The following is a 15,020-nucleotide window of genomic DNA, read 5'->3' as shown; positions in this document are numbered from 1 at the left end:
TGCCTCCAAGAGGCTGAGCAGGTGGGGACCATCTAAAGGATGATGATGGGAGGGAGCTTTGAGTGTATATTCAACTATGGTTTTGTGTTTTGATCCATGTAAATATTCCAACAGATCAAAGGAAAAAGGAAAGAAAGCTGGGAACTCCTCAGCCATCTAGTGGTCAGGACACGGTGCTTTCATGGCCATGGCATGGGTTCGATCCCTGGTCAGGGAACTAAGAGCCTCAAATCACACACCACAGCCAAAAAACAAAGAAAGGAAGGGCAGAAAGCAAACATAAAACTGAAAACAAACCGAAACAGGCAAATCTGATTGATCATCGAACTGGGAACAGCACGCACTTTTTGCTGCACTCACTCACTCTGCATCCTGTGGGACACTGCCCAGGACCACAGAACCTTCATCAGCCACATATTGTTTGCAGTCACATTAAGAGGAAAGAGATACAAATAAAATATTTCAAGGAAAAACCTCTAAATTTGAATTAGAAATGTCAAAGTGAAGTCATGTTTTAATATATGCCTCAACTCTGCCCAAGGAAAGGCCTAGAAGCAGTTGAGATCCAGATCAAAACATCTGGGTCATGGCCTCTATCTAGCAAGCATTCACAGTGTGGGTGCCAGGCTCCCAGGAGAACGGGAGACCCAGGGAACGGGAGACTTTTGCCCCATAAAGCGAGGCCCCAGCCAAGTCCAACCAGAGTGTGTCAACAGACCCAGGCCAACCAGAAGGGCTACCACTGGCCAAATGGGGGGAAATTAGGGCATCAAAAACTAGCAATAATGAGTAAATAAACATCCGAGAGATCTGAGTGCTACCCCAAAGACAAAACAAAGAGCCAGACATATAAAACCTCAACTGTTACTATTGGAGTAACTGTTACAGTAAGTTATTACTCTGAAAATTAGAAATTAAAGGGAAAGTATTAAACATTTGTTCTGTCTTTTTTGGAGGATATAGATGTAGTTCACCATTGGTTGACGAAAGAAAGTCTCTCTTTATAGAAGAATGTCAGCCAATAAAGGGAGACCAAATGCTAGCATTAGAAGAATTACCACTTCAAAAGTGAAAGTGTTAGTCGCTTGATCTTGTCCAACACTTTGCAACCCCATGGACTATAGCCCACCAGGCTCTTCTGTCCATAGGATTCTACAGGCAAGAATATTGAAGTGGGTGGCCATTCCTTTCTACAGGGGATCTTCCTGACCCAGGGATCAAACCCAGGTCTCCTGCATTGCAGGCAGATTCTTTACCATCTGAGCCACCAGGTAAGCCCTTTGGAAAGTTTCATTAAATAGCTGATTCAGGCAAATCACAGCCGAGGATGTTAGCACAGTCAGAAAAGAGGCTGTAGGGATCAAATATTCACAAGGAACCAAAGAATAGCCCCCAAGAATCTTCCAAGTGCAAATGGAAGCGCCTCCCTCTTCCCACTGGAGACATCTGGGGCGGGTGCCCCAAGGAAGTGCTCACATGAGCACCCCCACAGTGACACAGACTGAGCTTGGTGCCTTCGATGGGATGCACATGCAGCACGAGACTTCAACAATGACATATTCATGCCAAATCCAAAAAGGAGCCTTCAGCCCTCACCCAGCCAGTGGACAAGAACTGCTGGGGACAAAGGAGGTCGACAACTAGGTGCAGAAACTATCAGACACACACAGAACACGGGACATTCTACGAATCGCTTGGTCTCTTCAAAAAGGCACCATCATCAGACAAAGAATGCAGGGGACAAGCCTCAATGCAAAGAGACTAAAGAGATGATTGCAAATAATACATGGACCTGGACTGGATGTTGGGCTTCCCTGGTGGCTCAGCTGGTAAAGAATCCGCCTGCAATGCGGGAGACCTGGGTTCAATCCCTGAGTTGGCACGATCCCTTGGAGAAGGGAAAGGCTACACACTCCAGTATTCCAGTCTGGAGAATTCCATGGACTGTATATCCACGGGGTCGCAAAGAGTCGGACATGACTGAGCGACTTTCACTTCACTTCACTTCACTTCACTGAACTGGATGTCAGAACAAAAAATAGCTATAATGGACATAAGAGGGGAAATGGGAAATCTTGATTATGAAATTCTTATCATCTTAAGATAGAACTGTGTGCACAGAAAAGGGCATCCTTACTTTTAAGTAACGCAGATCACTGTATTTATTTAAAGGTAGTGTCATCATGCCTGCACTTTACTTTCAACTGATTTGGTGTGGCGAGGGAGAGGGAATGAACACATAGATAAAACAGGTATTCCCAATCGCACTGATGCGACTTCTGCAGCTGGGGACACAGGATTAGGACTCTTGAAGGAAGCACAGAAAAGAAGGCAGGAAATGGTGGAAAGGGGTCAGAGGGTCCACACTTTCAGCAACGAAGAGGAGAGCAAGGTGGTGTTAGAGGGTACAGACCCAGACACTGGTCTGGTGGGAGATGCCCCCAGCCATGACAACCCAGGGATAGGAAGATGAACGTGAGTTCTTTAGGACAGAGGATGCTCTTGGCTCACCCGGACTCCAGCCCTCACACTAAGGAAAATCCCACTAGATGAAAACACTGAGAGAAGCAGGTTAGAGAGACAACAGCCTGGACAAGGAAGCAAGGGGAACAAGGAAAGACAGTCCCATGCATGTGGTGCAGAAGGACAAGGGCCAACACAGACAGACAAAATGACCACGGACTCAGGGGAACCTTCCTGAAAGGAGAGGGGACAGTAGTAAAAGAGGAAACTCCAGAGGCACACCCCACTCGTGAAGAAAAAGAAGAAACAAAAAGGAATTCTCACAATGTAGCACAATGGATAATGTGGCAGAGGCGGTCGCGAGGCCCACCGGCCCCAGGTTCAACAAGCTGTGATTCCTACTATAGGACCTCATGAGCCTGCTGAGAGCTGCCCACTAGGGAGCATGGGAACCACGTCATGGACTCTAGGGACCAGGACGCAGACCTTGAGAGGAAGCAGTGCCCTCCATGAGAACCAGCGGTTGGGGCTGCCAAGACTGTAAACGTCCAATCTTTGCCCAGAGACAACGTCTCGAATGCTGCTTTCCATAAGCGGGTCCAGCCACCAAGAAAGGGCAGCTGTGTGGCGGAGCTGAGACCAAGGCTTTGTCCCTCTGCCCTCATTCACCCCTGAGTCTCCACTTTCGTCTTTGGCAAAACCAAACTTTGGATCCTGGGAACATCATTTTGCTTAAGACAACTATTCAAGGTTGAGGAATGACTCACTTTTCAAGCTTGGTGAGTATGGAGTCCCTGCTTTTTAAAACCTTTTATGTCCTATTAACTCTCTGGAATCTTTATGAAGGTCACAAACCTCCACCCCCACCTCACGGGATACACAAAATCAATTCCAGATGGATTCTAGATGTGAATATATAAAAAGGCTTCAAGAAGACAACACAGAGTGTATCTTCAAAACTTTGTGTAGACAGACTCATTTTGGAATGCAGCTTAGGTGTGCTGTGTGCTCAGTCATGTCCCCATGGACTTGTGACTCTTGTGACCCCGTGGACTGTAGCATGCCAGGCTTCTCTGTCCATGGACTTTTCCAGGCAAGAATACTGACATGGGTTGCCATTTCCTTCTCCAGGGGATCTTTCCGGCCCAGGGATTGAACCAATAACTCTTGTGTTTCCTGCATTGACAGGTAGATTCTTTACCACTAGCGCCACCTGGGAAGCCCACAACTTAGGAAATCTATCCATTAAGAAAGAGACTGATAAACTGAACCTAATGGAAAACTACTGTTAAACAAAAGACACCATTAATCAAAAGACACCATTAACAATCAAAGGCAAGGCACAGAGTGGGAGGAGCTATTTCTAACATCTCAAGAAGGACTGGGATCGGGATATACACATAACACCCACAAACTGAAAAACACACAGCACAATGAAAAGCGGGCAAAGCACTTCAAAGGAGGATCGGCCTAAGGCGACGGTGTGTGGAAGGTCATCGGTCATCCGAGAGGCTGCACACCGGGAGAGGCCGGCACCCACCAGGACCGTGAAGAGACAAACAGAACCACACACACTCCACAATTGGTTCAGGCGTGGCATCTACTCCAGTGGGTGTGTAAGCTGCTTGCGGAACCCACAAAAGCTAGACCTGTGCTGCCAGAGACCCAGCGACTTCAGTCCCAGGCACAGAACAACGCGGATACACCAAAAGAATGATCTCCAGTACCGGCCAGTACTGGAGAGGGCGTGGAGAAAGGGCGACCCTCATCTACTGTTGCTGGGAATGTAACTTTGCACAGCTACTATGAAAGCTCTGTGGAGGTTCCTCAAAAAACTTAAAAATAGAATTACCATATGAACCAGCAGTCCCACTCTTGGATATTTAACCAAAGAAAATAAAGGAAAAAAACAAAACAAAACACTAACTCGAAAATATTCTGCAGCCTCATGTTCACTGTAGCATTATTTACAATAGCCAAGATGTGGAAGAAACCTGAGTGTCCATCTGTGGATGAACAGATAAAGAAAACATGCTGTGGGGACTTCCCTGGTGGCCCAGTGGCTGAGAATCCACCTTCCAGTGCAGGGGATGTGGCTTCAAGCCCTGGTCAGGGAGCTGAGATCTCACATGCCGCAGGGCAGCTAAGCCCGTGCGACACAACTACTGAGCCTATGTGCTCTGCAGCCCACGTCACAACTGGGGAGCAGCCTGTGCACCGCAGCAAAGACCCTGTGTGTCGTAACTAAGACCCAGTGCAGCCAAATAAATAAATAAGTGCTTCAATGAAAGAAAACATGTTATGTATATATATGAAATATTATTTAGCCATTAAAAAGAAGGCTATCTTGTCATTTGCAACAATGTGGATGGATCAGGGGGTTCCCAGGTGGTGCTAGTAGTAAAGAAATCCCCCTGCCAATGCAGGAGATGCAAGAGATGTGGGTTTGAGACATATACCATATGATCTCACTTATATATGAAATCTTAAAAAAAAAAAAATCAGGCTTGTTAAATACAGAGAAGAGACTGGTAGTTGCAAGAGGTGGGGTCAGGGGGGAGTGGGTAGGTAAAACGGGTGAAGGGGTTAAAAGGTGCAAACTTCCAGGTATAAAATAAGTAACTCATGGGGATGCAATGGACATCATGGTGACTATAGTTAATAACACCATATTGCACATTTGAAAGTTGCTGAGAGAGTATATCGTAAAAGTTCTTACACAAGGATTAAAAGAATTTTATGATTCACATGTTTGATGATGGATGTTACCTAGACTTGTGCTGGTCACTTCACAATTTTTACAAATGTTCATAGTAGTAGTATTCAAAAGAGCCAAAACCTGGAAATGATTCAACAGACTGTGAACAGCAGAATGGGTAAACCCTGTGGAATATTGCAATGATGTGTTTCTATACAGCCAAGACCACAGATAAGCTGCCACTACATACAGCAACATGAATGAATCTCAGACATGAGGCTGAGCGAAAGAAGTTAGATTCCAAGGGTACATACAATATGCTCCTCTTTAAGTTCAAAAAACAGATACAACGGATCTAGAATGATAGAACTCAGAACAGCAGCTACCCTTCTTGTTGTCGTTCAGTTGCTGTTGTGTCTGGCTCTCTGCAACCCCATGGACTGCAGCATGCCAGGCTCTTCTGTCATGCACTATCTCCCGAAGGTTGCTCAGATTCATGTCCATTGAGTCAGTATTGCCATTCAACCATCTCATCCTCTGCCAACCCCTTCTCCTTTTGCCTTCCATCTTTCCTAGTATTAGAGTCTTTTCCAATGAGTCAGCTCTTCACATCAGGTGACCAAAGTATTGGAACTTCAGTGTTAAGTCCTTCCAATGACTATTCAAGGTTGATTTCCTTTAGGACTGACTGGTTTGATCTCCTTGCAGTCCAAGGGACTCTCAAGAGTCTTCTCCAGCATCACACTTCAAAAGCATCAATTATTCAGTGCTTCAACTACACTTCAGTTCAGTTCAGTCAGCCCCCTGATGCTGGGGAAGATTGAAGGTGAGAGGAGAAGTGGATGATAGAGGACAAGATGGTTGTATGGCATCACCGACTTGATGGACATGAGTTTGAGTAAGCTCCAGGAGTTGGTGATGGACAGGGAAGCCTGGCATGTTGCCCTTAATGGGGTCGCAAAGAGTCGGGCAAGCTTCAGGAGTTGGCGATGAACAGGGAAGCCTGGTGTGCTGCAGTCCATGGGGTTGCAAAGACTCAGACACAACTGAGCAACTGAACTAAACTGAACTGATGGGGACAGGAAGTATATGGGAACTCCTGACTATCTGCTCACTTTCTCTATAAATCTAAAACTGCTCTGACAAATAAAATCTATCAATTTTATAAAATCCATGGGACAGTGCACTCTGTTGTAGGCATGCTATATTAGGTTGGCCAAAAAGTGTCATAACTTTTTCCATAACATCTGGTGGAAAAAATCTGAACGAACTCTTGGACCAATCCAATATTTCAACAACAAAAGAAAACATGTCTTAAGTGAGGGACATGAAAGCGCTGGTGCTCAACCAGTACAACTTCTGAAGCCTTGAGGGACATCCACAGAGGACCCCTGAGTTTAAGCTGCTGAAGGAAGAAGCCCAGATCTGCCCAGTCAGAGGCATCTTTCACTGAGACTCAGCTGTGTAAGAAATTGTAAAGCCTTTCTGGACTTTAAGATTAATTTTAGACTTTGAATTTTAATTCACCCTGACAAGAAAAATTTGATTTTGGAGTTTAATTTCTTTGGACTTCCACTTGAAGGGAAATTTAATTTTTGGACTAATTTCTCTCTGGGAAATTCCTAATGGAAAGGGGTTTATAGTCAAATCAGGAGCACCTCTAAGTGACTGGCCTTTTTTATTGAATTATCTTCAGGCTATCATTTAACCTCACAGCAGAATCTCTGATGAGCTAAACTGGATCAAGGGACTGGCTAGAACTTAGAATGGGAAATAGGGAATGAATTCTCAGCAACAGGTGCAGAGGAGCCTTGAAATCTATGCATTATTCTGGTCCAATTCAAAGCCTTCTGAGGACATAAGTTATAAACTATCCACCACCGGTCCTGAAGGACCGGCAAAGGAAAGATGGTTGGTTTGGGAGAAGTGGTCCCAGGGAGGCTGGGAAACCTCCCCCATGAAGACTAGTCCCACCAAAAGGCCACACCCCCACTGACCGTACCCTCAATGGTTAAGCTCAGGGGTGGAGAGAACGAAATGCAAGAAGGTTATAGGAGCCCATCCTTCCCCAGCCCCACCTCTCCACAGAGGGGCCTCCTGTGCCCACCCTCTGCCCAGCACACGCCCCTCCCCAGAGCAAAATTAGCTCACAGGCTAGTGGGTTTGGCAGAAAGAACAGGGCCCGAGCTGCTCACCCTTTCCCCTGACTATTCTTTTCAGATTTATCCACAGGAAGAGAGGATGCTGTGGTCCACAGGCAAACGGGGGTGGCAGCTCTGCCCCAAGGATCCAGGCTGACTGTGGCTGCGAGCCTGACCTCTCCCTGCCACTCACCTGATGGGGGCTCAGCAAGCCTAGCTTTCGGTCTAGCGCCACCCCACACCTGCTCCGACACTCCCCACTGATGCTGACCTTGGGCAAGGGAACAGAGCATCACCTGTGTACCCATGAGCCCTAGCGCCTAACAATCTGGCCGACCCTTCGCATTACTTCTTTGTTTTCCAACCATTTATACTCATTTTTAAATTTCTTTCCTTCTACTTTTATTGGGGTTGTTCTGTTTTCTTTTCTTTTTTTTTTTCTTCCACCAAACTTCCTGAGCTGAACAGTTCAGTCACTCAGTCGTGTCTGACTCTTTGCAACCCCATGGACTGCAGCATGCCAGGCTTCCCTGTCCATCATGAACTCCTGGAGCTTGTTCAGACTCATGGCCATCGAGTCAGTGATGCCATCCAACCATTTCATCCACTGTCATCCCCTTCTCCTCCCGCCTTCAATCTTTCCCAGCATCAGGATCTTTTCCAAGGTGTCACTTCTTCGCATCAGGTGGCCAAAGTACTGGAGTTTCAGCTTCGGCATCAGTCCTTCCAATGAATATTCAGGACTGATTTCCTTTAGGACTGACTGGTTTGATCTCCTTGCACTCCAAGGAACTCCAAATATCGATTCTTGGGCACTCAGCTTTCTTTATGGTCCAACTGTCACATCCGTACATGACTACTGGAAAAAACATAGACTTGACTATACAGATCTTTGTTGGCAAAGTAATGTCTCTGCTTTTTAATATACCATCTAGGTTGGTCATGGCTTTTCTTCCAAGGTGATTTTGGAGCTCAAGAAAATAAAGTCTCCGACTGTTTCCATTGTTTCCCTATCTATTTGCATGAAGTGATGGGACCGGATGACATGATCTTAGTTTTTTGAATGTTGAGTTTTGAGGCAACTTTTTCACTCTCCTCTTTCATTTTCATCAAGAGGCTCTTTAGTTCCTCTTAAATTTCTGCCATAAGGGTGGTCTCATCTGTGTATGTGAGGTTATTGGTATTTCTCCCAGCAATCTTAATTCCAGTTTGTTCTTCACCGAACCCTGCATTTCTCATGATATACTCTGCATATAAGTTAATTAAGCAGGGTGACCTTGACGTACCGCCTTGACGTACTCCTTTCGCAATTTGGAACCAGTCTGTTGTTCCATGTCCAGTTCTAACTGTTGCTTCTTGACCTGCATACAGATTTCTCAGGAGGCAGGTCAGGTGGTCTGGTATTCCCATCTCTTGAAGAATTTTCCGCAGTTTGTTGTGATCTACACAGTCAAAGGCTTTGGCATAATCAATAAAGCAGAAATAGATGTTTTTCTGGAATTCTCTTGCTTTTTCGATGATCCAACAGATGGCAATTTGATCTCTGGTTCCTCTGCCTTTTCTGAATCCAGTTTTGAACATCTGAAAGTTCACAGTTCATGTACTATTGAAGTCTCACTTGGAGAATTTTCAGCATTACTTTGCTAGCGTGTGAGATGAGTGCAATTGTGCCGTAGTTTGAACATTCTTTGGCACTGCCTTTCTTTGGGATTGGGATGAAAACTGACCTTTTCCAATCCTGTGGCCTCTGCTGATTTTTCCAAATTTGCTGGCATATTGAGTGCAGCACTTTCACACCATCATCCTTTAGGATTTGAAATAGCTCAACTGGAATTCCATCACCTCCATTAGCTTTATTCATAGTGATGCTTCCTAAGGCCCACTTGACTTCACATTCCAGGATGTCTGGTTCTAGGCAAGTGATCACACCATCGTGGTTATCTGGTCACGAAGATCTTTTTTGTATAGTTCTTCTGTGTATTCTTGCCACCTCTTCCTAATATCTTCTGCTTCTGTTAGGTGCATCCTGTTTCTGTCCTTTATGTGCCCATCTTTGCATGAAATGTTCCCTTGGTATCTTTAATTTTCTTGAAGAGATCCCTAGTCTTTCCCATTCTATTGCTTTCCTCTATTTCTTTGCACTGATCATTGAGGAAGGCTTTCTTATCTCTCCTTGCTGTTCTTTGGATTTGCATTCAAATGGGTATATCATTCCTTTTCTCCTTTGCCTTTCTCTTCTCTTCTTTTCCAGCTATTTGTAAGGCCTTCTCAGACAACCATTTTGCCCTTTTGCATTTCTTTCTGTTGGGGGTGGTCTTGATAACTGCCTCCTGTACAATGTCATGAACCTTCGTCCATAGTTCTTCAGGCACTCTGTCTACCAGATCTAATCCCCTGAATCTATTTCTCACTTCCACTGTATAATTGTAAGGGATTTGATTTAGGTCATACCTGAATGGTCTAGTGATTTTCCCTACTTTCTTCAATTTAAGTCTGAATTTGGCAATAAGGACTTTATTTAGAAAGATGGTCTTAGTTCAGTTCAGTCACTCAGTCGTATCCGACTCTTCGCGACCTCATGAATTGCAGCACGCCAGACCTCCCTGTCCATCACCAACTCCCGAGTTCACTTAAACTCACATCCATCAAGTCAGTGATGTCATCTAGCCATCTCACCCTCTGTCGTCCCCTTCTCCTCCTGCACCCAATCCCTCCCAGCATCAATCTTTTCCAATGAGTCAACTCTTCGCATGAGGTGGCCAAAGTACTGGAGTTTCAGCTTTAACATCATTCCTTCCAAAGAACACCCAGGACTGATCTCCTTGAGAATGGACTGGTTGGATCTCCTTGCTGTCCAAGGGACTCTCAAGAGTCTTCTCCAACACCAAAGTTCAAAAGCATCAATTCTTCGGTGCTCAGCTTTCTTCACAGTCCAACTCTCACATCCATACATGACTACTGGAAAAACCATAGCCTTGACTAGATGGACCTTTGTTGGCAAAGTAATATCTCTGCTTTTCAATATGCTATCTAGGTTGTTCATAACTTTCCTTCCAAGCAGTAAGCATCTTTTAATTTCATGGCTGCAGTCACCATCTGCAGTGATTTTGGAGCCCAAAAAAATAAAATCTGATACTGTTTTCACTGTTTCCCCATCTATTTCCCATGAAGTGATGGGACCAGATGCCATGATCTTCATTTTCTGAGTGTTGAGCTTGAAGCCAACTTTTTCACTCTCCACTTTCACTTTCATCAAGAGGCTTTTGAGTTCCTCTTCACTTTCTGCCATAAGGGTGGTATCATCTGCATATCTGAAGTTATTGATATTTCTCCTGGCAATCTTGATTCCAGCTTGTGTTTCTTCCAGCCCAGCGTTTCTCATGATGTACTCTGCATAGAAGTTAAACAAGCATGGTGACAATATACAGCCTTGATGTACTCCTTTTCCTATTTGGAACCAGTCGGTTGTTCCATGTCCAGTTCTAACTGTTGCTTCCTGACCTGCATATAGGTTTCTCAAGAGGCAGGTCAGGTGGTCTGGTATTCCCATCTCTTTCAGAATTTTCCACAGTTTATTGTGATCCACACAGTCAAAGGCTTTGGCATAGTCAATAAAGCAGAAATAGATGTTTTGCTGGAACTCTCTTGCTTTTTTGATGATCCAGCGGATGTTGGCAATTTAATCTCTGGTTCCTCTGCCTTTTCTAAAACCAGCTTGAGCATCTGGAAGTTCATGGTTCACGTATTGCTGAAGCCTAGTTTGGAGAATTTTGAGCATTACTTTACTAGCGTGTGAGATGAGTGCAATTGTGCGATAGTTTGAGCATTCTTTGGCATTGCCTTTCTTTGGGACTGGAATGAAAATGGACCTTTTCCAGTCCTGCAGCCACTGCTGAGTTTTCCAAATTTGTTGGCATATTGGTCTTATATAAAAACTGATTATTCATTGATATGTGTATACATCTTAGGTCACCAAGCAGTTGTTGCCATATACCTAATCTAATTTTACACATTGTTTGACTGTCCTACCTCAAGGTCAGAAATCATTCATGGCCTTTCCCCCAGAAGGCTCAGTGCTCTGCGGTGACCTAAATGGGAAGGAAATCCAAAAAAGAGGGGATATGTGTATACGTATGGCTGATTCACTTTGCTGTACTGTAGAAACTAACAACATTGTAAAGCAATGCTACTCCATTAAAAATTAATATTTAAGAAAGATACTTTCTTCATTTCCAATATCAGCATTTAAAGCTGCAAATTTCCCTGGAACTGCCATTTTACTTAATAGTTTTGATGTACAGTATCATTTTTTCATTCAGTTTTAAACAGCCATCTCTATATTGATTTTTTTATTGACCTACAGGAAAATTATAAGTATATTTTAAAATGCAAAAATCCAGCAGTTTGGAACCTTCTGGGGGAAAGGTAATGAATGATGATTTCTGACCTTGAGGTATGACAGTCAAAGAGTGCTGTAAAATTAGATTACGTATATGACAATACCTGCTTGGTGACCTAAGATATATATATATATATATATCTATGAATAATCAGTTTGTATAAGTTTTAAAGTATACCTGAAAATAACATATGTTCTCTAAATTGGTTGTACAGGTTTTATAATACCATCTTTCTAAACTGTATTTTATAATATCATCATTAATTTTTTCTGCTTTATCTATCAATTCACTGAGAGAAATGTATCACAATCTATGATTATAGGTTTGTCAGCTTCTCCCTATAAAGTCCATTAACTAGTCCTTCGTATTTGGAGGTTGTCTGTTGGAAGTTCACAGATTGAAGGTCATTTTTCCCAGTGAATTACTCTCGATTATTATTTAATAGGTTTCTTGATTCCTAGCAATGCATTTGCCTTGTCTCTTTTGTCTGATGTTAATATTGTTAAGCTACTTTCATTTAACATTTTAACACACCTTTCTCCACCTGTTACTTTCTACTCAAGAGGCAGTGGTGGTTCAGACCTCAGCTCTGTCCCTTATGAGCCATGTGACTGGCCAAAGACAACAACATATTTGGTATATTCCAATACACTGCAGTGTAAATCCATTGGTTCATAATGATATGAGGAAGAAAAAAAAAAAGCCTTTGGAGCCATCTTTGAAGGATACTGGTAACTGTCTGGTTACTTTGAAAATCAGCAAATAAAGGGGAAAACATGCATTGTTTTGGCTTCCCTATATGAATTGCACCTCTAGGTAACCAAACAGTTGATGAGGAGAAGTTTCTTTTTAAGGAAGCATTCTGGCTGATAAATGAAGAAGTATTCTAGAAGTAGTATAAGAAGTAACCAGGTGTCAGCAGAGATGGGGACACACCACCAGTGACAAAGACTCTTTGCCCCATACGAAGAGCATGCACCTGCCCTTGCATCTAGATCTCACTCCAATTTACAGGAGAAACGGGGATGAGAGGAGCACTGCAGAAGCCACCACTGAGCCTTGAAACCAAAGTGCAGGCTCTGGGAGGCTCTAGGGGGCCAGCAACTCTATGACTTCAACAAACAAATAAAAATGAAAAAGCAGGGATGGGAAGGTGATGACAACTACAGGTAGAAAGAGACTTGAGAGGCACACCTTCCCAACATATGGACCTCAGGTGTTGATTTGAACAAACTATTAAAAATTTTTATGAAATTACTGGGGAAATGTTAACACTGGCTAAATATTTGCTAATATTAAATCATTATTCTTTTTTGAGTGGGATAATATTATTGAGTTATGTTTCTCAAAAAAAAAAAAGATTCTAGGGACTTCTCGAGTGGTCCAGTGTCTAAGACTCCATGCTCCCAATGCAGGGGGCCCAGGTTCAGTCCCTGATCAGGGAACTAGGTCCTGCAAGCCACAGCTAAGAGTTTGCATTGCTCAACCAAAGATCCCACATGCTGCAGAGGAGCTTGGCAAGGTACAGTCCCTAGGACTGCAAAGAGCGGGACATGACTGAAGAGACTTAGCACGCATGCTGCAATGAAGATCAAAGACCCCACATGCTTCAAATAAATAATGAAGTTTTTTTAATGGTTAAAGCTAAAAGGCTTTTTTTAAAAAGACTCTACGTTTTTAGATACACATAAGAGAACATCTAGAGATGAAATTATATGTCTAGGATATGGTTCGGATAGCCCCGGTTTGGGGAGGGGTCTGGGTGGGATGTCGTTGACAATCGTCAGAGCTGATTGGCAGGAGCACTGATTATTCATTATGCTAGTTGCTTAAATTCTGTACCTGTTTGAAGTTTTTCATTTTTCAGCATGTTTTAAATAATAAAACTCACAGACAGAGCTCAGCACTGGGTTCTGTGTGTGCCAGACCCCTAGGCTCACCCGCATCAAAGGAGCCATCCTTCTGGATCTGGGCGAGGATGTGCGACAGGGAGGCAGAGCTGGTCTTCCCAGCATCGGCCAGCTCCACGAGCTGCAGCCGTGGCGTGGTCTCGGGTGGGAAGCGGTAGAATTGGAAGGTGAAGTACACAGTCTGTGGCCATGGCGCTGCCTGCTCATCCTGGGGCACCCTGGATCCAACAACACCCCGAGTCAACCAGGCATCCTGGCGGAGAACTGGGCTTTCATCACACGCTTGTGGGGAGACCATAGGTAAGAGACCACTTCCTCCACCCCCACAGCAGCCACACGGTAATGTCTGGGAACCCTCTGAGCATTCCCCCTTCAGGCGTGATGGAGAGCCCTGCCCTCAGGGCTACACCAGCACCCAAGAACTGGGCAACACGCTGTCCATGTTGTAACTAAGGACCACAGGAGACCAGGTAAAGCAGAGTTTATAGCATTTGGAAATGGCTGGGGGTGCGTCCCAGCCGGACTGAAACAAAGACACAGGGCATTCCATAATCGCTAAGACCTGATCATAGGTTTCTGCCGGGTCAGAACCATATGGAAGCTTTCCCTCAACACAAGAAATGCAAAAGCCAGGTACAGAGTAACAGACGAAATAATCAAGAATTTACCTGCTAAAGGCAAGAAATTGCAACACTATCTCATTGCCTTGTAGACAGTCTGATTCTTCCTTCTGAGGGCTGAACTTCACGGGGTCTGTAGGACTCACAGCCTCAGCTGGTTGCTTGTTGGCGTCCAGAATCTCGGGAAAGCCAGCGGACTGCAGCAGCGCCAGGGATGCCCGTGACAGCTTCCCTCCAGAGCTGGAACGGATGGCCCCCTGAGCCAGCCTCCAGAAGAAGGCCGACTGAGGGGCGGGACCCGGACAGTCACCTCTCTGGGAAAGCCTGCTGTTCAGGGAGTCACAGGGTCTTGATGCACAATGCTTGCCTGGGGTCCCTCCCAGACCTGCTCCTCACCTCCTGGTCTGGGTTCCTGCAATGATCGGGGCGTGCACGGGTGTGAAAGGCAGTTCCTGCAAGTGGTCAGCAGCGGACGTTCCCAGGGCTAAGGCTGTCTGGCTCAGGTCAGCCTCCAGGTGAGAGATCCTGCCCTCCAAGGGGAACTCCTGCCAAACACAGTGGGGCCCCAGGTGAGGCCAAGAAGCCCCACCCGTAACCAAGGAAGCTGGACGTGGGGCTCATGGATGAACCGCCCCTGCCACATGGCAAATGAAAACACAGGAGGCTCAGTTGCATTGCAACCTCAGGTAAGTGGTGAATAATTTTAGTATAAGCATGTCCTGGGCAATATCCAGGACATACACTAAAAAGTGATTGTTTATCTGAAATTCTAATTCACCTGGGCATCC

General features: G+C 44.8%; 1 protein-coding gene across 10 annotated transcripts in view; it reads right to left on the bottom strand.

Moving 5' to 3' along the window:
- NPHP4 (nephrocystin 4) overlaps positions 1–15,020 on the bottom strand; it is a 138,538-nt gene that overhangs the window by 35,088 nt on the left and 88,430 nt on the right. For all 10 annotated transcript variants that reach the window (XR_001502085.3, XM_059875745.1, XM_005217171.5 and 7 more), the window contains 3 exons: positions 14,629–14,777; positions 14,281–14,472; positions 13,643–13,830 (listed from right to left, as the gene is read on the bottom strand). Coding sequence is in view for 9 of the 10 variants with exons in the window: in XM_059875745.1 (XP_059731728.1) it covers positions 13,643–13,830; positions 14,281–14,472; positions 14,629–14,777 (529 nt within the window). In the remaining variant the exon portion in view is untranslated. The remainder of the gene's footprint in view (positions 1–13,642; positions 13,831–14,280; positions 14,473–14,628; positions 14,778–15,020) is intronic.

This window comes from Bos taurus, chromosome 16, assembly GCF_002263795.3.
Source record: "Bos taurus isolate L1 Dominette 01449 registration number 42190680 breed Hereford chromosome 16, ARS-UCD2.0, whole genome shotgun sequence".
Taxonomy (NCBI): domain Eukaryota; kingdom Metazoa; phylum Chordata; class Mammalia; order Artiodactyla; family Bovidae; genus Bos; species Bos taurus.
The sequence above is the reverse complement of the archived record's forward strand: the minus strand, read 5'-3'. Positions and strand labels throughout refer to the sequence as shown.